Genomic DNA, 24,683 nt, shown 5'->3' with positions numbered 1-24,683 from the left:
CCTAGCCACCAACCTGTAGCAGCCTTTTGAATCCCGCGGGCCAGATCTGATTGGACAAGCCATTCATTTCCCTGACCTGGTGGGCTCTTCCTAAGTTAAGTATTTGCCAGTAGTGATACGTTTATTATATATATAGTAGTATTAGTGTATTAATATTGCTCGTTGTCTATAATAAATGACCGTTGTTTTAATCCTTACTAAGCGGTGTGCTGTATTATTAATCATAACCTGAACTTGAACCACGTGGCGGTATCATAAAGATACCTGGCGACTCGTGAGCAAAGGTGACGTAATCAGAGCCAATAGACTAAGGCTAAAAAGAGCAACACTTAGAAACAGCATACAACTCAGTCCATCAGCGACCAAAAAGGTATTTTATCCCTCACTGTTTTTTTTTTTAGCAAGTGCTTTCCGTTTCTCATTGGAATGGTAAATTGTGATATCATGTACGATCCACTGATTATCTTGCTTTATGAATTGCAGAAGCTTCAATCGATTCTGTTTCTATTCCTGACTTCCTCACACTAACGTCTAACATTGTACTGAACCATGTAGTCTGCCAGCACTGGCTTACATGAGACAATAACTCAGTTTTCTTCAAATCCCTTTTGTCCGTTTTCATTTTCCTTACAGCATGGAGTGTATACTTGCCATTATTTGTTTGTTTGGTTGTTTTTTACTTTGCAATAACACCACTTGCACATTCAATACAGTCAACATTTGGAGTTACAACCCAATTGAATCCATACATAACAGTCCCTAACAACTTACAGGACATTTCGTCCATAATAACTATTACACTCTCCAATGCCATATTGTTTGCTGCATTGGTTACAAATTTCAAGCCGTGGCATCAAGCTGCCAAGATTCTTAAACTACTGTCATTTAAAATGCGGGGGTTCCTCGTTAGTCGCGGCTGTCTGCCGAGACCCTGAATAACTCCACCGCGTAGTACATACCCCGTGGAGACCACAGATCATCCATCAGCTAATGTCCAGTTAGAGATTTCTGACCGGAGGGTTCAGTAATAATTTGATATTTTGATTTGTTTCTAACCTATAAGGTTTTTCTTCCGGGCTCTGTCATGCCTCACAAACCTTATCGAGTTCTTTGAGAAGGTGACTGAACAGGTAGACGAGGGTAGAGCAGTTGATGTGGTGTATATGGATTTCAGTAAAGCGTTTGATAAGGTTCCCCACGGTAGGCTATTGCAAAAAATACGGAGGCTGGGTATTGAGGGTGATTTAGAGATGTGGTTCAGAAATTGGCTAGCTGAAAGAAGACAGAGGGTGGTGGTTGATGGGAAATGTTCAGAATGGAGTTCAGTTACAAGTGGCGTACCACAAGGATCTGTTCTGGGGCCGTTGCTGTTTGTCATTTTTATAAATGACCTAGAGGAGGGTGTAGAAGGGTGGGTGAGTAAATTTGCAGACGACACTAAAGTCGGTGGTGTTGTCGACAGTGCGGAAGGATGTTGCAGGTTACAGAGGGACATAGATAAGCTGCAGAGCTGGGCTGAGAGGTGGCAAATGGAGTTTAATGTAGAGAAGTGTGAGGTGATTCACTTTGGAAGGAATAACAGGAATGCGGAATATTTGGCTAATGGTAAAATTCTTGGGAGTGTGGATGAGCAGAGGGATCTCGGTGTCCATGTACATAGATCCCTGAAAGTTGCCACCCAGGTTGATAGGATTGTGAAGGCCTATGGTGTGTTGGTCTTTATTGGTAGAGGGATTGAATTCCGGAGTCATGAGGTCATGTTGCAGCTGTACAAAACTCTGGTACGGCTGCATTTGGAGTATTGCGTACAGTTCTGGTCACCTCATTATAGGAAGGACGTGGAAGCTTTGGAACGGGTGCAGAGGAGATTTACCAGGATGTTGCCTGGTATGGAGGGAAAATCTTATGAGGAAAGGCTGATGGACTTGAGGTTGTTTTCGTTAGAGAGAAGGTTAAGAGGAGACTTAGTAGAGGCATACAAAATGATCGGAGGGTTAGATAGGGTGGACAGTAAGAGCCTTCTCCCGCGGATGGAAATGGCTAGCACGAGGGGACATAGCCTTAAACTGAGGGGTAATAGATACAGGACAGAGGTCAGAGGTAGGTTCTTCACGCAAAGAGTGGTGAGGCCGTGGAATGCCCTACCTGCAATAGTAGTGAACTCGCCAACATTGAGGGCATTTAAAAGTTTATTGGATAAGCATATGGATGATAATGGTGGTTAGGTTAGATGGCTTTTGTTTTTTGACTTCCCATGTTGGTGCAACATCGTGGGCCGAAGGGCCTGTACTGCGCTGTATCGTTCTATGTTCTATGTTCTGTCATTTAATTCTCTCAAATATGTAGCCAATTGTATCATTAGTTTTCCCCCCCATACTGTCTAAAACATTCTTCTCTGGAGTGTAGTTCTCGTTCTTCGTCTGTGTTATTTTTGCTTCATCTGAAAACCAAATGAACAGGTCAAAGGCGGAGAGGGCCCTATTTCTTAATTTGTATCTTTCTATTCTTGTTTGGAAGTTCCAGAAGTGCCCTCTCCAGGACTTCTGGATTTCCATTGCCACCATTCCCCCCCCCTTTGTTTTTCCTGATCATTGACTTGGAGTTTCAGCGGGAGCGGAGTGCGGAGGCTGCTGCTGGGTGAGTATTGAAGTTTAAAGTAATTTACCTTACAGGAGCATCTCTTGGAGTTTCAGCGGGAGCGGAGTGCGGGGGCTGCTGCTGGGTGAGTATTTAAGTAAACACTTACCTGGTCCCGTTTCTGTTCCTCTTTGCTGCTGTTGTATTGTTTTTTAATTTTATATTTTTTAAGGCGGGAACAGGAAGTCGACCCGCGGACTTCTGGGAAGTCCCTCACCAATAAATTCTGGTGGAGAGGAAACCCGAGACACTACACGTGTAGTGTTTCTCACCCGCCCTCCTCCTCTAACCTAATAATAAAACCCATTGGTGCAAGGTAAGTACTGGGGGGGGGGGGGGGGGGGACTTATCAGGGGTAAGCCATGGGGTACGGGCCTCTTGCACGGAGTCTGTCCCTGTTGCTCAGAAGGGAAGGGGGGAGAGGAGCAGAGCATTAGTAATTGGGGACTCGATAGTCAGAGCATTAGTAATTGGGGACTCGATAGTCAGACAGGAGATTTTGTGGGAGCGTGAGAGACTCACGTTTGGTATGTTGCCTCCCAGGTGCAAGGGTACGTGATGTCTCGGATCGTGTTTTCCGGGTCCTTAAGGGGGAGGGGGAGCAGCCCCAAGTCATGGTCCACATTGGCACTAACGACATAGGTAGGAAAGGGGACAAAGATGTCAGGCAGGCTTCCAGGGAGCTAGGATGGAAGCTCAGAACTAGAACAAACAGAGTTGTTATCTCTGGGTTGTTGCCCGTGCAACGTGATAATGAGATGAGGAATAGGGAGAGAGAGCAATTAAACACGTGGCTACATGGATGGTGCATGCGGGGGGGATTCAGATTTCTGGATAACTGGGGCTCTTTCTGGGGAAGGTGGGACCTCTACAGACAGGATGGTCTACATCTGAACCTGAGGGGCACAAATATCCTGGGGGGGAGATTTGTTAGTGCTCTCTGGGGGAGTTTAAACTAATATAGCAGGGGCATGGGAACCTGGATTGTAGTTTTAGGGTACGGGAGAATGAGAGTATAGAGGTCAGGAGCACAGATTTGACTTTGCAGGAGGGGGCCAGTGTTCAGGTTGGTGGTTTGAAGTGTGTCTACTTCAATGCCAGGAGTATACGAAATAAGGTCGGGGAACTGGCGGCATGGGTTGGTACCTGGGACTTCGATGTTGTGGCCATTTCGGAGACATGGATAGAGCAGGGACAGGAATGGATGTTGCAGGTTCCGGGATTTAGGTGTTTTAGTAAGCTCAGAGAAGGAGGCAAAGGACGGGGAGGTGTGGCGCTGCTAGTCAAGAGCAGTATTACGGTGGCGGAGAGGATGCTAGATGGGGACTCATCTTCCGAGGTAGTATGGGCTGAGGTTAGAAACAGGAAAGGAGAGGTCACCTTGTTGGGAGTTTTCTAGAGGCCTCCAAATAGTTCTAGAGATGTAGAGGAAAGGATGGCGAGGATGATCCTGGATAAGAGCGAAAGTAACAGGGTAGTTATTATGGGAGACTTTAACTTTCCAAATATTGACTGGAAAAGATATAGTTCGAGTACATTAGATGGGTCGTTTCCTGACACAATATGTTGACAGGCCAACAAGAGGCGAGGCCACGTTGGATTTGGTTTTGGGTAATGAACCTGGCCAGGTGTTGGATTTGGAGGTAGGAGAGCACTTTGGGGACAGTGACCACAATTCGGTGACGTGCACGCTAGTGATGGAAAGGGATAAGTATACACCGCAGGGCAAGAGTTATAGCTGGGGGAAGGGCAATTATGATGCCATTAGACGTGACTTGGGGGGGATAGGTTGGAGAAGTAGACTGCAAGTGTTGGGCACACTGGATAAGTGGAGCTTGTTCAAGGATCAGCTACTGCGTGTTCTTGATAAGTACGTACCGGTCAGGCAGGGAGGAAGGCAACTATAGACCGGTGAGGCTCACGCCTGTAGTGGGTAAAGTCTTGGAGGGGATTATAAGTCGGGGGTGTTGTCGATAGTGTGGAAGGATGTAGCAGGTTACAGAGGGATATTACCCACTACAGACGTGAGCCTCACCGGTCCATAGTTGCCGGGGTTGTCTCTGCTCCCCTTTTTGAACAAAGGGACCACATTTGCTATCCTCCAGTCCTCTGGCACTATTCCTGTAGCCAATGATGACATAAAAATCAAAGCCAAAGGTCCAGCAATCTCTTCCCTGGCCTCCCAGAGAATCCGAGGATAAATCCCATCAGGCCCCGGAGACTTATCTATTTTCAGCCTGTTCAGAATTGTCAACACCTCTTCCCTACGTACCTCAATGCCATCTATTCTAATAGCCTGGGTCTCAGCATTCTCCTCCACAACATTATCTTTTTCCTGAGTGAATACTGACGAAAGATATTCATTTAGTATCTCGCCTATCTCTTCAGACTCCACACACAACTTCCCATCCCTGTCCTTGACTGGTCCTACTCTTACCCTAGTCATTCGCTTATTCCTGACATACCTATAGAAAGCTTTTAGGTTTTCCTTGATCCTACCTGCCAAATACTTCTCATGTCCCCTCCTTGCTCGTCTTAGCTTTCTCTTTAGATCCTTCCTTGCTACCTTGTAACTATCAAGCGTCCCAACTGAAACTTCACACCTCATCTTCACATAGGCCTCCTTCTTCCTCTTAACAAGAGATTCCACTTCTTTGGTAAACCACGGTTCCCTCGCTCTAAGCCTTCCTCCCTGCCTGACCGGTACGTACTTATCAAGAACACGCAGTAGCTGATCCTTGAACAAGCTCCACTTATCCAGTGTGCCCAACACTTGCAGTCTACTTCTCCAACCTATCCGCCCCAAGTCACGTCTAATGGCATCATAATTGCCCTTCCCCCAGCTATAACTCTTGCCCTGCGGTGTATACTTATCCCTTTCCATCACTAGCGTACATGTCACCGAATTGTGGTCACTGTCCACAAAGTGCTCTCCTACCTCCAAATCCAACACCTGGCCAGGTTCATTACCCAAAACCAAATCCAACGTGGCCTCGCCTCTTGTTGGCCTGTCAACATATTGTGTCAGGAAACCCTCCTGCACACACTGTACAAATAACGACCCATCTAATGTACTCGAACTATATCTTTTCCAGTCAATATTTGGAAAGTTAAAGTCTCCCATAATAACTACCCTGTTACTTTCGCTCTTATCCAGGATCATCCTCGCCATCCTTTCCTCTACATCCCTAGAACTATTTGGAGGCCTCTAGAAAACTCCCAACAAGGTGACCTCTCCTTTCCTGTTTCTAACCTCAGCCCATACTACCTCGGAAGATGAGTCCCCATCTAGCATCCTCTCCGCCACCGTAATACTGCTCTTGACTAGCAGCGCCACACCTCCCCCTCTTTTGCCTCCTTCTCTGAGCTTACTAAAACACCTAAACCCCGGAACCTGCAACATCCATTCTTGTCCCTGCTCTATCCATGTCTCCGAAATGGCCACAACATCGAAGTCCCAGGTACCAACCCATGCTGCCAGTTCCCCTACCTTATTTCGTATACGCCTGGCATTGAAGTAGACACACTTCAAACCACCTACCTGAACACTGGGCCCCTCCTGCAAAGTCAAATCTGTGCTCCTGACCTCTATACTCTCATTCTCCCGTACCCTAAAACTACAATCCAGGTTCCCATGCCCCTGCTACATTAGTTTAAACCCCCCCCAGAGAGCACTAACAAATCTCCCCCCCAGGATGTTTGTGCCCCTCAGGTTCAGATGTAGACCATCCTGTCTGTAGAGGTCCCACCTTCCCCAGAAAGAGCCCCAGTTATCCAGAAATCTGAATCCCTCCCGCCTGCACCATCCCTGTAGCCACGTGTTTAATTGCTCTCTCTCCCTATTTCTCATCTCACTATCACGTGGCACGGGCAACAACCCAGAGATAACAACTCTGTTCTAGTTCTGAGCTTCCACCCTAGCTCCCTGAAAGCCTGCCTGACATCCTTGTCCCCTTTCCTACCTATGTCGTTAGTGCCAATGTGGACCACGACTTGGGGCTGCTCCCCCTCCCCCCTAAGGACCCGGAAAACACGATCCGAGACATCACGTACCCTTGCACCTGGGAGGCAACATACCAAACTTGAGTCTCTCACGCTCCCACAAAATCTCCTATCTGTGCCCCTGACTATCGAGTCCCCAATTACTAATGCTCTGCTCCTCTCCCCCCTTCCCTTCTGAGCAACAGGGACAGACTCCGTGCCAGAAGCCCGTACCCCATGGCTTACCCCTGGTAAGTCCCCCCCCACCCACAAGTATCCAAAGCATGGATTCTCAGGGGAACGACCGCAGGGGATCTCTGCACTGACTGCTTCTTCCCAGTCCCTCTTACAGTTACCCATCTATCTCCAATCTTTGGTGTAACTAATTCCCTGAAGCTGCTATCTATGACCCCCTCTGCCTCCCGAATGATCCGAAGTTCTTCGAACTCCAGCTCCAGTTCCCTAACTCGGTCTTGGAGGAGCTGGAGATGGCAGCACTTCCTGCAGGTAAAATCAGCAGGGACACTAACGGCATCCCTCACCTCAAACATCCTGCAGGAGGAACATTGCACTCCCTTCCCTGCCATCCCTCTAACTTTCTACCAAGATCTGGCTAACAACTAAATTAAATTTTAAAAAATAATAATAATAATAATAAAATATGGTACTTACCTCACACCAATGGGTTTTATTATTAGGTTAGAGGAGGAGGGTGGGTGGGAGACACTACACGTGTAGTGTCTCGGGTTTCCTCTCCACCAGAATTTATTGGTGAGGGTCTTCCCAGAAGTCCGCGGGTCGAACTTCCTGTTCCCGCCTTAAACACTAAAATTTAAAAGAAAACAGCAAAGAGGGACTGAAAACGGGACCAGGTAAGTGTTTACCGCTGAAATTGACAAGCCTGCTCCTGTGAAGGTCTCCCAGAAATCACTAACGCACCGCTCCCGCTGAAATCGACTGGCCTGCTCCTGCAAAGACAACAGTTTTTAAAGGAGAGACTTACCTCCCAGAAATCACTTGCGCACTGCTCCCGCTGAAATTGACTAGCCTGCTCCGCTCCCGCTGAAATCGACTGGCCTGCTCCTGCAAAGACAAGTGTTTTTAAAGGAGAGACTTACCTCCCAGAAATCACTTGCGCACTGCTCCCGCTGAAATTGACTAGCCTGCTCCGCTCCCGCTGAAATCGACTGGCCTGCTCCTGCAAAGACAAGTGTTTTTAAAGGAGAGACTTACCTCCCAGAAATCACTTGCGCACTGCTCCCGCTGAAATTGACTAGCCTGCTCCGCTCCCGCTGAAATCGACTGGCCTGCTCCTGCAAAGACAAGTGTTTTTAAAGGAGAGACTTACCTCCCAGAAATCACTTGCGCACTGCTCCCGCTGAAATTGACTAGCCTGCACCGCTCCCGCTGAATAAGGTTCCCCACGGTAGACTATTGCAGAAAATACGGAGGCTGGGGATTGAGGGTGATTTAGAGATGTGGATCAGAAATTGGCTAGCTGAAAGAAGACAGAGGGTGGTGGTTGATGGGAAATGTTCAGAATGGAGTTCAGTTACAAGTGGCGTACCACAAGGATCTGTTCTGGGGCCGTTGCTGTTTGTCATTTTTACCAATGACCTAGAGGGAGGCGCAGAAGGGTGGGTGAGTAAATTTGCAGACGACACTAAAGTCGGTGGTGTTGTCAACAGTGAGGAAGGATGTAGCAGGTTACAGAGGGACATAGATAAGCTGCAGAGCTGGGCTGAGAGGTGGCAAATGGAGTTTAATGTAGAGAAGTGTGAGGTGATTCACTTTGGAAGGAATAACAGGAATGCGGAATATTTGGCTAATGGTAAAGTTCTTGGAAGTGTGGATGAGCAGAGGGATCTAGGTATCCATGTACATAGATCCCTGAAAGTTGCCACCCAGGTTGATAGGGTTGTGAAGAAGGCCTATGGAGTGTTGGCCTTTATTGGTAGAGGGATTGAGTTCCGGAGTCAGGAGGTCATGTTGCAGCTGTACAAAACTCTGGTACGGCCGCATTTGGAGTATTGCGTACAGTTCTGGTCACCGCATTATAGGAAGGATGTGGAGGCTTTGGAGCGGGTGCAGAGGAGATTTACCAGGATGTTGCCTGGTATGGAGGGAAAATCTTATGAGGAAAGGCTGATGGACTTGAGGTTGTTTTCGTTGGAGAGAAGGTTAAGAGGAGACTTAATAGAGGCATACAAAATGATCAGGGGGTTAGATAGGGTGGACAGTGAGAGCCTTCTCCCGCGGATGGAAATGGCTGGCACGAGGGGACATAGTTTTAAACTGAAGGGTAATAGATATAGGACAGAGGTCAGAGGTAGGTTCTTTACGCAAAGAGTGGTGAGGCCGTGGAATGCCCTACCTGCAACAGTAGTGAACTCGCCAACATTGAGGGCATTTAAAAGTTTATTGGATAAACATATGGATGATAATGGTATAGTGTAGGTTAGATGGCTTTTGTTTCGGTGCAACATCGTGGGCCGAAGGGCCTGTACTGCGCTGTATCGTTCTATGTTCTATTGATGCACATCATACGATTAAGGCCTGTTAAGCCTCCTTCTTCTATCGTTGCATCCTTGAGTGATGCTCCTAGGAAAAAGAGGGCCTGCATACTCGAATGACCATTCTCCCATCAGTGTCTCAGTTTTTTTTATGCTACTCCCTGTTTCTCCACCATTATCTTTCCTGAATATTTTTTTTAAAATGGATGCCCATCTTGCTTGTTCTTCGTCCTCCTTAACTTTACTACCATCCGTATATACCACCCAAGCATTTCCCAACTGTGTTCTGCTAACTGATTTATCAAGTTTCTGTCCCTTTTTAATGTTATTAATAAACATTAAGGCAGGGTTTAAAAGAATAGTTTCCCATCGAGCTGTATTCGCGCCTTGCTGTCAACTCTGTCAATTCTAAAAATTCATTTGTGACATAAATTTTCTTTCCGGCTGATAAATTTTCAATCTCTGCTATCCTCTTTGTTACGGCTGCCAGACATTTTGCGATGTCCGAAAACTTTTGTCCAACCCTTGCCCAATTTCCTGTCAATGTTTGATAGGTGTCTGAGTACTATGATTAGCAAGCACCATACCATAGCCATTTGCGTACAGATCAAATTTAATGCTCAAATCGTCGTCTTCATGTCTCTCCTCTAATGGCCCGTATGTTGCTACAGCTGTTTTTAACTGGTCCAAACGCCTCTGTGCTTCACTGGTCCACCTAAAATCCCCCTTCCAAAGTTTCATAAATGGGTCTAGCACAAAGACTAAAGTCTTCCACTACTGGTCTCAAATACCCCAAAATTCCCATGATTTACTGAACTTCGTTTCGTGAAACGGGCGCTGCGATTCTAGCAACTTTCTCTCTCATCCCAACACTGGCTTCCCTACCTGCCCTTGACACTGAATACCCTATGTAGTCGACTTCGCTCCTGCCAATCTGGCATTTCTTTAACCCTATCTTAAATCCTGCTTCATTAAGTGTTTTAATAATTTTGGTCACTCTTTCAACATGTGTCCCCCTGATCATCATCTCCAATTAACACATCATCAATATATACCAAAGCCAAATCATCTTTAATCAGCTCCCTTACTATTGCCTGAACGTAGTTCGGGGAATTAAGATATCCTTGTAGCAATTTACAGTATACGTAATGTTTAGTGCCAAAGGTAAATGCTGTCTTTTCCTTGCTGTCTGGGTCTAACGGAACACTCCAGAAACCGTTGGCTAAATCTATACTAGTTAAATAAGTTTTGCCTGCCACCTTCTCCAATGTAGTTTGTGGATTTATTAAATACCGTTTATCCTTCTTTTTTTTGTGACCTTGTTTAATACTTTGTAATTCTAACGAATTCTAAATGTACCATCAGCCTTGCTAACTGCCTTAAGTGGGCTATTCGTCAATGCATATGTGACTTCTTGAATGATTCCCTGCTGTTCCAACTCTTTGATCATTATCTCCAGCTCGCATTTGACACCTCGGGTCAAGGGATATTGCTTTTGTGTCGGTCTCCCTGGATTGTGTGCTGATTAACCCTGTGTCATTCTTTCTATTGCTAGGTTTGCTTTCCTTATTTCCTCTACGTTATCAATTGGTTTTCGTATCTTAATTTTTTTTTCTGCATCTAGTTTTATTAATCTTTCCCGGCCATCAGATTCTTATTTCCTGATACTGCAACTAATACTCCTAATCTAAGCTCTGGTCCCATATCTTTATTCCCTAAAGCTCCGTCTGCAATGTGGTTCACATTCTAAACTTCATTTCTTCTGCTAGTGACTTTCTTGCAACTCAGCGGGCACTAGGACCCGGTGGAGCTGTGCCGTATCACTTCCACCGACTACCTCCTAATACTGGTCTCATTGGTTCCCGTGTTTCTAGCCCCTTACTGCCACAATGCCCCTCTCCACTATCCCAATATAACACGAGTGCATGTTCTAATTAATTTTTCCTTGAAAGCGGTATCCTGCTACAGGCCCCATTCTACCTGCTCTCAGGACTGCCTACCCCCCTGGGATCAGTGCTTGCAGCGTCCCCTCAAGTTCTGAGTGCTTATACACCAAGGCCCTACAGTAGTCGAGTAGACCCCGGTACTTGCCTAATCCCTCTTACGGTTTGGGGTTTGGGCATCTCTAAAATGGCCTTCTTCCTTTCTACTCGGATCTTCCTTTCCCCCTGTGTAATCTTAAAATAAAGTTTAAAATCTATAGTCTTGGCTATATGAAAATCGCCGAATCTTAAATTTGATGTGTAGTGAGTTTAGAGAAAATACTGAAATCTCTACAAATTTGGAACACACAGAACAAAATTTTTAAATGTAGGTACATCATGGCTGCCTCTAACAAAGGAGCACATGGACCCAGCCCACACCGAATGCCTCGTCTTCGCATTTCAATTTTAAATTCCTTTGTTCTCTCCCCTTTTTATTTAAACAGCCAAGACTATGCCGAGTTCAACGACTCATTTACAAATCCCAATTTATACATTTTGATTTTGCTTTTTGTTTACTTCCTGAGAATTGTGTTCTAAACAATTTGCACAATGTTAATCATTATTACTGATTTTCTAAAGAACTTTCAAATACTTACCCTGTTTTAAATCTCACTTTAACTGCCGTGTATACCTCCTAATTGATGTGCAACTTCGTTTTGCAAAACACAACATTTTAAAAACGAGGAATACCAGAGGAAGTTCACAAATTCTTATTAAACACACACACTCATTCATCCACCGAGATCTCCACTCAAACCAAAGGAATTTAAAGCATTATACTTTCATTCATCGCTACCAACTGGACAATAAAACATTGAATTTGCACAGAAACACAATGTTTTTTTTCCCTTTTCCCTTCTTCAAAACTGTAAAGTAAATTTAAACAATCCTGAAACCTCCTCTGTTCCGATACGGTTCTGAATTTTCCAAGTCTCTGGTTCCCCCTAGTGGCCATTCATCTCCCAACTTTTTTTCACTCATAAGACATCTCTCCCAAGAACAAAATCTATTTTAGCCAATTGTAATTGTACGGAATTGAATTGTCTCCAGAACATTCCATCAGCGGTCTTAACTGAATTGTCTCTGTGACATTCCCTCAACGCGTTAAATACCTTAACGGAATTAAAGTGTAATTTAATATAACCAATTTTTAATTTTCAACTCACATGCAACTGAATTACCAGGCAATATTACCTCAGTTACCAACTGAATTATTACCCCGAATTCCCTCAGTCACGTTTTAACTCTCAGACTACATCGACTGAAATTAAGTTTTCTAATCCGCCAGACTGACCTTTGATTTCGTCGAACGATCTTACCCGACCATAGGCGAGTGACCAAACACGCTTTGGACTACGAGGCAGAGGAAAACCGACGTGGTCCTTTATAATCTACTCACACCGTGGGCCCAATTCCCCTCTCTCCGTCCAAGGCTGGTTTAATTCTGATTTAGCGGATAGTTGGGAATTCGCCCTTGAAATCTCACTCCCGACACCAAATGACAATATTGAGTTCTTCCTGCCCTCAGTCTGGTCTCAGTCAAAGGCTGAGTCGGATTTATAGGTTTTCCTTTGTTTTATTTCAAATACCTTGCAAGCTAGACTCACTCTGATAACCCAGGACCAACACTGTTCATGAGATCCCCAGAGGAAGTGAGTGAAAACAAAGCACATAACATGAACATAGAATCAATTTTCACACACAACCAAATAAGGCAAGATGGCAAATGCAAGATTCTCATAGGTCTTTCTCACACATTCCTTGACCTGGCCATATAAGCTGACCCTGGGGCCCCTTTCACCCAGCATCCTCTGCAGCATCCTCTGCACAAAGAACCGGTCCTAATGGCTGCCCAACGCCCTTCTTCTTCTCTTGAATCCCACTTGCAGGCTGCACATTAAGATTCTACTCCTAGCTTGGCCTAACTACCCATCATGCCTTTCTGTTCATTTCCTCACCATAGTTTCATAATAAAATATGAAAAGAATCAATTCTAGATTTAATTATGCCTTGAGTTTGTTATGGGCCAGTGTTTAGAAAACTCCAAAGTATATCATGGAGTTCACCTGATCTACAACTGTTTATTGATTTTGGTTACGATGAGCACAAGGGCCTGCCTTTCAGGTGTTATTCAACAGAGGCCTTGAGCACTTTTAATCAAAAACAACATTTATTCTACAAATGTAGTTAACATTTTTATAAACACACACAGTAAGCATTTTTATCAACTACAATCATAAATACCCCACAGCGCTACGGTACAATAAGTAAATTACCTTAATAAATTTCCCCCTTAAGCTGTTCCAATTTAATAACGTGATCCCATAAACCAGAAAACCCTTTTCAAAGTTGTGGCCCAGCACACAGCACTCAAGGGCAGGTTGGAATTTCTTCCAGAAAACAATGATTTATTTTCAAGTTATCAAGCAGTTTAGAAACAGCTTTTAAAATGCAGATGGAAAAAAATCTTCTTTCAACCTGTGCAGAACAAAACCAGTTCAAACTCAAAGCGAAAGTAAAACTCAGAGCCACAGTCCAGCTCCACCCACACAATGACATCACTGAAGTCATGTGATAAGACAAATACATTTCTTAAAGGGACATTCTCATGACACTTTAAAGAAACAATTGCAATATTACGGGATAATTTCAGTTTAATAACTGCATATATGTCATTTATATAATATATATAACACATGTTAAGCCCAACAACATCTCTACTTCCGAAGGAAGCTAAAGAAATTTGGCATATCTGCATCAACTTGCACAAACTTCTACAGATGTGCCATAGAGAGCATCCTATCTGGCTGCATCACAGTTTGGTATGGCAACTGCTCAGTCCACGATCGCAAGAAACTGCAGAGTGTGGTGAACTCAGCCAAATGCATTACACATGCTTGCCACTCTCACATTGATTCTGTCTACACTTCCTGCTGCCTCGGGAAGGCAGACAGCATTGTCAGAGACCCCTCGCACCAGGGCTTGCCCTCTTCTAGATCCTTCCATCTAGGGTCAGTAGATACAGGAGTCTGAAGACCCCTCCATCCAGACTTAGGAACAGCTTCTTCCCCAGTTACCAGTGTAGCCACATAAAATGGCTGCGTTCCGATTAATCTGGCCAAAACCCAGTTTGAAATTGCTATCCCGAAAGACTGCTGGGAAAAGCAGCTAACAAGACACAAGCAGGCAGCTGCAGACAGTATTGCATATTCGGCTCTGGGGAAGTTAGCCCAGATCGATACTCAGGGCTATCAACAGCCCATCAACCCAGGTATTTGCAGTTACATTCAGGACTGTTTGCAGCCCATCTATTCAGACAGCTGCAGTTAAATCGGCTATCCCCGGGAACAATTGCAACATATTAGCAATTGAATACCGGGCCAGACCTGGCGGCGCCTGCAGTGGCTGAAACAAAGACAGGTGAACGACCACCCCCCGATCGAGGAATCGCCTCACCATTGGACACATCGGCCCCAGGGATTGGGGACAAATCCAATCACTTGGGACTCAGGGTCAAGGGCCGCCCCGGGAGGCGGGAAGCCCTGGGCCCTATAAAAGTGAGGGGCCAAGTTCAGATCTCTCTCTCTCTCCTCTTCGCCTGCTCGAGACCTTCGCAAGACCAGCAACCGGCAACTGTAAGTTTGAATCCAGCGATCGCTATCCAGTAGAGACACCTAGCCACCGACCTGTAGCAGCCTTTTGAATCCCGCGGACCAGATCTGATTGGACAAGCCATTCGTTTCACTGACCTGGTGGGCTCTTCCTAAGTTAAGTATTGGCCAGTAGTGATAGGTTTATTGTATAGAAAGTAGTATTAGGGTATTAATATTGCTTGTTGTATATAATAAATGACCGTTGGTTTAATCCTTACTAAGCGGTGTGCTGTATTATTAATCATAACCTAAACTTGAACCTCGTGGCGGTATCATAAAGATACCTGGCGACTCGTGAGCAAAGGTGACGTAATCAGAGCCAATAGACTAAGGCTAAAAAGAGCAACACCAGACTCCTCAACGACTCGCCCTCGGACTGATCTGTTCCCTATAAAACACTATTCACGATGCTCTATGCTGCTCTTGCTTATGTCGTATTCGCTTTGTTATTTTGCTCTTGTTCCATACTGCAACTAATTACTTATTTGTCGATGAACTGTGCACTTTTTCGCATTCACTGTAACTAGCTACTATTTTTTTGATCTACTGTGTTCCTTGGCTGCAGAAAAATACTTTTCACTGCACTTCGGTACATGTGACAATAAATAAATCAAATTAAATCAAAAAGTGAGATTTTAATTTGAAGTTGTATGAACATCTTCCCAGCTCCAATAGTTTTTCCTGAATAATTATACTCTATTAGACTTAAAACATCTTTAATAGATGAAGCCAGCACAAGGTTACGATGGTGCTGATGCTTTTTGGTTCCTAAATCATTGGTTTTGTGTCTCCTTAATTTGGTGAATCAGTGGCAATACACAAAATAACTTGATTTATGTAGCACCTTGCCATGCCCACAGCATGTCCCAAATGTTTCACAGCCAATAAGTACTTGTTAAGTATTGCTACTATCACATAGGGAAATGAAAAAGCTAAATGTGAACAGCAAAGTTCCACAAGCAACAAACAAATAAGCCTATTCTATTCCAATCCCGTGGACTAAGGGGCTCATGCTGACTAGAACACTAGAAGCATTCTATCTAGGGGGTGATCTTTTACATTCACTTGAATAGGGACTTCCGGTAGCGGCATGTAAAGGGGAAGTCGCATGCTGGTTAGCTCCTGCTTGAGGCGTGCTTTTAGGAGTTTTAAAATCTGGTTCCTGGGAGCAATTTGCAAATGATTGAATGAAGGAATATACAAGGAAGACAAAGGATGTCAAAAGGATTGTCAAAGGGAGTGAGAGGGCCACCGTCGAGTGAGAGGGCCAGCCAGGGAGCTAGCTAGATGACGGAGGCTGGGCCGCCGGGTGGGGCCACACTGTTCACAGCAGCGAGGATGACTGAGGTGATGTCTATGGAGCTGGAGAAGCAGTTTGCAAAGCATGTGGAGGCGTCGAGGAAGGAGATGGCGGTGGCTTTGAAGACATTGGTAGAGAAGGCAGTTGCCCCGGCGAGAGTAGCTGTGGCGAAGAAGATGAAGGGAGTGGAGGAGGCCATGACGCAGCACAGCGATCAGCTCACTTCGATGGGGTATGAAATGTGGAGGGTGGTCGAGGACCTGGAGCACCGCTCGAAGTGGCAAAAATGAGGATTGTGGACTTGCCTGAGGGGGTGGAGGGCTCGAGGCTGACGGAGTACTTCACCAAGATATTGGCGGAATTGATCGGGGTGGGTGAGGAGCCCTCCCGGTATGAACTGGATCAAGCCCATCGGTCGCTGAGGCCGAATCCAAAGTTAAATGAGCCGCCAAGGGCAGTGATCATCTGCTTCCAGAGTACCACATGAAGGAGAAGATGTTGAAATGGGTGAAGCAGATGTGGGAGCTGCAGTGGGCTGGTGCTGGAGTTCGCATATACCAGGACTTGACGGTGAAGCTGGCAAAGAGTCGAGTGGCTTTCGCTGAGTTAAGATGGCATTATACAACAGTGGGGTGCGATTTGGTGTGGTGTATCCGGTGAAGCTGAGGTTGACGTACAACGCCAGAGATTTCTACTTCGAGACGCTGGAAGCATTCGTGAAGGCAGAAGGCTTGGGACAGAAGTGAAGACTGGAATTGAAGAGGAGTTGTGGATTGCAAATGGGGAGTTGGGAGAGTGAATAAATATTTAAAATGTTTTGTTTGTTGATCTGCATTGTTCTTTATTTACTTCACGCTGTTATCGAGTTTAAGTTTTTTGATTGTCATTCTTTGTTGCGATAGTTTTATTTTATTTTGAAAATGAAATGAGATGCTTGGGTTTGGTTGTTGTTTCCTGGGACAGAGCGGGAGGGGTGGGTGGGAAAGCCTTGGGTGGGGGCCCACGCGCTAGCTAACTTAAGTCGGCTCGTGAACGACGTGAGGTGGGGTAGGGGCTGCGGACACTGGAGCCTGATGAGCAGGTTTCGATGGGCCTCAGAGGTGTGATAAGGGGGGGTTGGGAGGGATCAATACCGGGTGAGGGTTTTTCAAGAGGAAGTGCAGGGGTGGATTTGATGTTAACAATGGAAATGGGCTGGTCAGGCTCATGGGGCAGGGCCCGATGTTACGATGATAATGGAAAAGAAGGGAGCGGGGGGTGGTGAGAGAACCCCGGTTAGGATGGTTCTGTGGAACGTGAGGGGGTTGGGTGGCCCAGTCAAGAGATCAAGGGTGCTGGCGCATCTGAAAGGTTTGAAGGCCGATGTGGCGATGCTGCAGGAGACTCACTTGAGGGTGAAGGACCAGGTGAGGCTTAGGAAGGGCTGGGTCAGCCAGGTGTTTCATTCGGGATTTGATGGTAGGGCTTGAGGGGTAGCGATTCTTAGTTCCAGATGGAGAATGTGGTTTCACACCAGGGAGGCTATATGTGATAGTTACAGGGAGGGGAATATGAGGGGAGGCTGGTGGCACTGGTAAGCGTGTATGGTCCTAACTGGGATGATGTAGGTGTGTGGGGCCATCCCCGACTTGGATTCACACGAATTGATCATGGGTGGGGACTGGAACTTGGCGCAGGAGCCAAGATTGAACAGGTCACTGCTGGAACTTGGCGCAGGAGCCGAGATTGAACAGGTCACTGCTGCGCTCGCTTGTCCCGTCAGAGGGGACGAAGGCGCTGGCTGTCTAATGGCGGAAATGGGAGGGGTGGACCCTTGGAAGTTTCTGGGAGAGCGGGAGTACTCTTTTTTCCCTCCTCGGTCCACAATGTTTATTTGCGAATTGACGTTTTTGTGGTGGGGAAGGCGCTGTTGGCTGGGATTAAGGAGTCGGAATACTCAGCATTTGTGATATCAGATCATGCACATATTGGGTGGATAAGGTGTTGGAGAGGGGGGCAGTGCAGAGGCCGGGTAGATATCAGATGTGGGGCTGTTGGGGGTCCGAGGGTTCTGTGATAAGATTGGGAAAGTATGTGGAGGGACTCGAAACCCCAAGTGTAGAGACCTGGGTTACTGACATGGCTGGGTTTCTCGGTCTCGAGGAAATAAAGTGGCAGTCGTTCCTCGACTTTCTAGGAGAGCAGTAAAGGTCAGCAGCAGCAGCATCCCGGGGGCGGGGGGGGGGGGGTTAATCGTTACGCCGTATTGCTCCTTTCTTTGTACATACGTTAAAAACATGTATTTTCTTTTCTCTTTGTTCTGTTAATTGTTGCATACGGTTATGCAAAAATTATGTTTTTTTGACAAAAATTTGAATAAAAATAATTTTTTTTTAAAAGATTGGGAAAGTAATCGAGGTATATGTGGGGTTCAATTGTACGGGAGAGGTTTCGCAGCCGGTGGTTTGGGAAGCTCTAAAGACGGTGGTGAGGTGATCTCATTTAAGGCAAAGATCGATAAGGAGGAAAAGGTGGAGCGTCAAAGATGAGATGTTGGAGGCAGACAGGAGTTATGCAGAAGACTGGGATCCAGCGAAGTTGGAAAAGAGGAAGGAGTTACAGGCGTGTTTTGACCGGTTGTCCACAATGAAGGCAATGTGACAATTGAGACGGGCAAGGGGAGTGGTTTACGAATATGGAGAGAAGGCATGTTGCAGGCCAGCTTCGGAGGGAGACAGCAGCGAGGGAAATTGTTCAGGTGCGGGATAGGGCAGGGAAGTTGGTGGTGGCTCCAGATCAGATTAATAGGGTATTTGAGGAGTTTTACGAGAGATTGTATAGGCCAGAGTCACCTGGGGGGGGGGAATCGGGAGTTGCAGGAATTCCAGGATGGTTTGGAATACCCGAGGTTGGGGAGGGGGACAGGGGCTCATTGGATGGGGCGATAGCGGAGCAGGAGGTAAAAGATGCGATTGGGAGAATGCAGTCGGGGAAGGTAGCAGGGACAGATGGGTTTCGGTGGAGTATTACAAGAAATCTAAAGATATGTTGGCGCCGCTGATGGTGGGGATGTTTGACGAGGCAATAGGAAAGGGGGTGTTGCCACAGACTTTAGGGCAGGCATCGATCTCCCTGTTGCTCAAGAAGGATAATGATCTGACAGAATGTGGGTTGTTTCGGCCCATATCACTTTTCAATGTGGACGCAAAGGTATTGGCAGGTAGGTTGGAGGAGTGCCACCCGAAGGAGATAGGGGAAGATCAGGCGGGGTTTGTGAAGGGGAGACAACTGTTTTCGAACATTAGGGTGGTATTGAATGTGGTTATGGCACTGGCGGAGGGGAGGGAGACAGAGGTGGTTGTGGCATTGGACGCCGAGAAGGTGTTTGACCGAGGAGAGTGGGGCTATTTAATGGCAGTTCTGGAGCGGTTTGGGATTGGGCCACAATTTGTAGATTGAGTAAGGCTGCTGTACAGGGAGCCGAGAGCGAGTGTCTGTACGAATCACACAAATTTGGGATATTTTGCTCTGCACCGTGGGACCAGGGAGGGATGTCCTATGTCCCCACTGTTGGTCACGCTTGCGACTGAGACTTTGGCCATCACGTTGAGGAATTCGGAGGTGTGGAAAGGGACAGTGCGGGGGGGAGTGAGCATAGGGCATCTTTGTATGCGGACGACTTGCTGTTGTATGTATCGGAACTGAGTGGGTCAATGGGGGGCATATTGGAGTTGCTTTGAGCATTTGGGTCTTTTCCAGGATATGAACTAAATTTAGAGAAAAGTGAATATTTTGTGGTGTCTTGGCCAGGATTGGGGGCAGTGGTGGTGGTGTGGGGGTGGGGGGGTAATCGTTACGGTGTATTGTTCCTTTCTTTGTACATACTGTTAACACTTTTTTTTCTTTTCTCTTTGTTCTGTTAATTGTTGCGTATGGTTATTCAAAAATTATGTTTTTTGACAAAAATTTGAATAAATAGAATTTTAAAAAAAAGATTGGGAAAGTAATCGAGGAATATGTGGGGTTCAATTGTTCGGGAGAGGTTTCGCAGGCGGTGGTTTGGGAAGCTCTAAAGACGGTGGTGAGGGAGGAGGTGATCTTGTTTAAGGCAAAGCTGGACAAGGAGGAAAAGGTGGAGCGTCAACGGATATTTTGTTGTGTCTTGGCCAGGATTGGGGGGCAGTGGTGGAGGGGGGGGGAGGCTACCATTCCATAGGGCGGGTACTCACTTTAGATATCTGGGGGTGCAGGTGGCACGGGATTGGGGGGAGCTCTGTAGGTATAACATTACTAGTTTGGTGGGGAGGGTGAAAGCGGACCTGACAAGGTGGGACGGTCTCCCTCTTTCGCTGGCAGGTCGGTTACAGGCAATTAAAATTAACGTGTTGCCACGATTCGTGTTTATTTTTCAGTGCCTGCCGATCTTCCAGCCGAAATGCTGATTCGGGGGAAATCACAGATTTGAGCCAGGGAAGTGGGATGGGAGTTTTCGGAGAAGGGAGTCAGGGCACTGAAGGATTTGTTTCTGGGGGTCTGGTTTGCGGGACTGAAGGAGCTGGAGGCGAAATATGGATTGAGGCGGGGGGAAATATTTAGGTATATGCAAGTCCGAGATTTCGCTAAGAACGAGATACAGAGCTTCCCGATGGCGCGACCTCCACACTGTTGGAGGAGGTGCGGTGGCAGATGTTTTAGCCTTCACCTCACTGATTGCCCGAAGGCGGATCTTGTTGGGGTGGAGGTCAGTTTCTCCACCCTGTGCCCTGGCGTGGCGGGGGGGGATCTGTTGGAGTTTTTAAAACACTCGGGAAGGTGAAGTTTGAGTTGAGGGGAAGGATTCTACAATTCATGGGCTTTGTTCATTATGCACTTTCAAGAATTGGATGACATCGAACATTAGGGGAGGTTTGGTGTGGATGTGGGGGGGGGGGCGGTTTGGACTGTGTATGTTGTTGATGAGTATGTCTGGGTGGATGGTGGATTCCTGGATTCCTTTTCTTTGATGTTTGTATTTGAAATGTTGGGGGTTGTTTGGGGCTCGGTGGGAGGAAGGGATTGTTGGCCGGGGGATTGACATTGTATTTGTTACTGTTGATTGTTTGTTGGTGTGTTTAAATTTGGATGGAAGTGTGAAAAAGGAGAATAAAAATATTTTTTTTAAAACATTCACTTGAATAGGCTTTGTTTTAACCACTCATCTGAAAGATTAGTCTCCCACAATTTAGGAGCACTTGCTGTACATTTGCGAAGTAAATTGCGTTGAGAATAACTTAGCACCTACACAATAGAAAATCAGTTTGGCAATGATGCCCATTCTTACCCAGTAGCAAGCACGGTATTGTTGGCTCTAAACCGGTGAATAGATCCATCTTCCATGCAGAGTGCGATGACACCTCGACATTCTCCATTCTCCATCAGGAGATCCAAGGCAAAGTATTCAACAAAGTAGCTGGTGTCATACCGCAGTGACTGTGGAAACACATTACAGCAACTCTGATTATCCAAGAGCAAAAAGGCAATATGTTATAACTGCATTTTCTCAGAAATTTAGACAAGTTAAAATTGTGCATGATGCAATTACTGCATGGCATTTGGGTTTGGAGTGTTATCATGCAGTTCTTTTAAGGAAATGCGGAATGGGGAGGTTTACAAGAACAATATCGGTTGCAGGTCTCCAGTGTGATGTGTAAACTAGTTTCAAATAGCTTCAATATTTATTTAACCTTCCTAAATTTTCCCTTTTTATATCTTTGTATTTAAAGACACACATTTTCTTATAAAGTTAAACTACAATACTGAATATCAACTTTCACAAATTATAATGTTTGACCCTTCAATTTGTATTAATAAGTGTTCATGTGGATGTAAACATAATTTAAGCAAAACAACTGTTCTCCACTGGACAACGACAAAAAGTGGGGTGGGGATGTGGTGGAGGTGTGGGCTTGGGTAGGATGCTCTTTCCAAGTGCCAGTGCAGACCCGATGGGCCGCATGGCCTCCTTCTGCACTGTAAATTCTATGGTGTCTATAGATACATTATTGGTGTTCAAAAGGCATCTTGACAAATACATGGTTAGGATGGGTATAGAGGGATGCGGCAAAAGGAAGTGCCGAGGGTTTTGGCAAAGGTTGGTATCATGACTGGTACAGGCTTGGAGGGCCGAAGGGCCTGTTCCTGTCCTGTATTCTTTGTAGTCTGATGATTTTCAAGGACCCATTCCGATAAATGTTTCTTAAGGTCAGGCCAACTGTTCTCAGGGCACGTTTGGTCTTGGAAATCTCCTTCAGGGCAGATCCTCCTTTCATTATGGACTGCTGCCTCACAGCGACAGGGATCCAGGTTCGGCTCCATAATTGATTGACTGTATGTACGTGTGAAGTTTGCACCTTCTCCCAGTGTCTGCGTGGGTTTTCTACGGGCCTCTGGTTTCCTCCCACAGTCCAAAGATGTTCAGATTAGGTGGATTGACCATGCTAAATTGCATCTTAGTTTCCGACGTTTAGATGGGTTTAGTTATAAGGTTATGGGGATAGGGCAGGGGAATGGGCCTGGGTAGGGTGCTCTTTCAGAGGATTGGTGCAGACTGGATAGGCTGAATGGTCTCCTTCTGCACTATTGGGATTCTATTCATTCTTGCAGCAGCCAGATATTTGAGCAGTCATCAAATTATCGATGGGCCGAATGGCCGCCTTCTGCACTGTGAAATCTATGGTCCATATGACTTTTAGCCTGAAACCACCTTTCTGCATCATTCTTTTTGCCAGAGGACCCATGTTTGTTCATCACTATCTGCCTTAATTTTAATTGAATCATCAAAGGCAGTTGTGTCTTCAGCTGCCAAGACCCTAAACGCTCTGGAATTTCCCCCACTAAACCTCTCCGCCTCATTCCTCCTTTAAGATGCACCTCAAATTCTACCTCATTGACTTACCTGCCTTAATATCTCATTACGTGTTTGGCGTGAAATTTTATTTGTTAAAACTCGTGTGTGATGTCTTGGACCACAATATTAAATTGAAGGTGATACAGAAGTAAAGATTGAGGAGGCAAAGTAAAAATTTATGTTTACATGTACAAAACTTAATCTCAGTTTTCTGATCAGAAATTTTTCTGACCCAAAAATATTAACTTATTCCTCTGCTCTATAGATGCTGACTGATATCTCAAACATTACTTACCCTGCCATACAGTGTATGCAGCAAAGAGTGTCCAGTCCGGTCTGCAACACAACAGCAGCGATGAGCCTGTCCGCCTTTTCCAAACTGTAGACTTTGCCCGCCAAATGCACGTTGGTAAATCTTGCCCGCCTCAGTCCTACTGAAGGGCATTCCATAGTTTTCCAGCTGGGTGTGAAGACAAAAGGAAATACAACATTTGTCAACAGTTCAATATTGCAGAAAAGGATTTTGACTCCACAAGCTCTAGAACATAGAACAATACAGCGCAGTACAGGCCCTTCGGCCCACGATGTTGCACCGAAACAAAAGCCATCTAACCTACACTATGCCATTATCATCCATATGTTTATCCAATAAACTTTTAAATGCCCTCAATGTTGGCGAGTTCACTACTGTAGCAGGTAGGACATTCCACGGCCTCACTACTCTTTGCGTAAAGAACCTACCTCTGACCTCTGTCCTATATCTATTACCCCTCAGTTTAAAGCTATGTCCCCTCGTGCCAGCCATATCCATCCGCGGGAGAAGGCTCTCACTGTCCACCCTATCCAACCCCCTGATCATTTTGTATGCCTCTATTAAATCTCCTCTTAACCTTCTTCTCTCCAACGAAAACAACCTCAAGTCCATCAGCCTTTCCTCATAAGATTTTCCCTCCATACCAGGCAACATCCTGGTAAATCTCCTCTGCACCCGCTCCAAAGCCTCCACGTCCTTCCTATAATGTGGTGACCAGAACTGTACGCAATACTCCAAATGCGGCCGTACCAGAGTTCTGTACAGCTGCAACATGACCTCCCGACTCCGGAACTCAATCCCTCTACCAATAAAGGCCAACACTCCATAGGCCTTCTTCACAACTCTATCAACCTGGGTGGCAACTTTCAGGGATCTATGTACATGGACACCTAGATCCCTCTGCTCATCCACACTTTCAAGAACTTTACCATTAGCCAAATATTCCGCATTCCTGTTATTCCTTCCAAAGTGAATCATCTCACACTTCTCTACATTAAACTCCATTTGCCACCTCTCAGCCCAGCTCTGCAGCTTATCTATATCCCTCTGTAACCTGCTACATCCTTCCACACTATCGACAACACCACCGACTTTAGTATAGTCTGCAAATTTACTCACCCACCCTTCTGTGCCTTCCTCTAGCTCATTGATAAAAATGACAAACAGCAACGGCCCCAGAACAGATCCTTGTGGTACTCCACTTGTGACTGTACTCCATTCTGAACATTTCCCATCAACCACCACCCTCTGTCTTCTTTCAGCTAGCCAATTTCTGATCCACATCTCTAAATCACCCTCAATCCCCAGCCTCCGTATTTTTTGCAATAGCCTACCGTGGGGAACGTTATCAAACGCTTTGCTGAAATCCATATACACCACATCAACTGCTCTACCCTCGTCTACCTGTTCACCTCTGATCTTCTAAGCCAGATAAT

The 24,683-nt window shown here is 45.9% G+C and overlaps 1 protein-coding gene across 3 annotated transcripts in view; it reads right to left on the bottom strand.

Annotated features, from left to right (window-relative positions):
• sdha (succinate dehydrogenase complex, subunit A, flavoprotein (Fp)) overlaps window positions 1–24,683 on the bottom strand; it is a 123,432-nt gene that overhangs the window by 73,626 nt on the left and 25,123 nt on the right. For all 3 annotated transcript variants that reach the window (XM_072467376.1, XM_072467377.1, XM_072467375.1), the window contains exons 5-6: window positions 23,230–23,394; window positions 21,369–21,517 (exon numbers count right to left, since the gene is read on the bottom strand). In XM_072467376.1, the coding sequence (XP_072323477.1) occupies window positions 21,369–21,517; window positions 23,230–23,394 (314 nt within the window). The remainder of the gene's footprint in view (window positions 1–21,368; window positions 21,518–23,229; window positions 23,395–24,683) is intronic.

This window comes from Scyliorhinus torazame, chromosome 11 (genome assembly GCF_047496885.1).
Source record: "Scyliorhinus torazame isolate Kashiwa2021f chromosome 11, sScyTor2.1, whole genome shotgun sequence".
Taxonomy (NCBI): domain Eukaryota; kingdom Metazoa; phylum Chordata; class Chondrichthyes; order Carcharhiniformes; family Scyliorhinidae; genus Scyliorhinus; species Scyliorhinus torazame.
The sequence above is the reverse complement of the archived record's forward strand: the minus strand, read 5'-3'. Positions and strand labels throughout refer to the sequence as shown.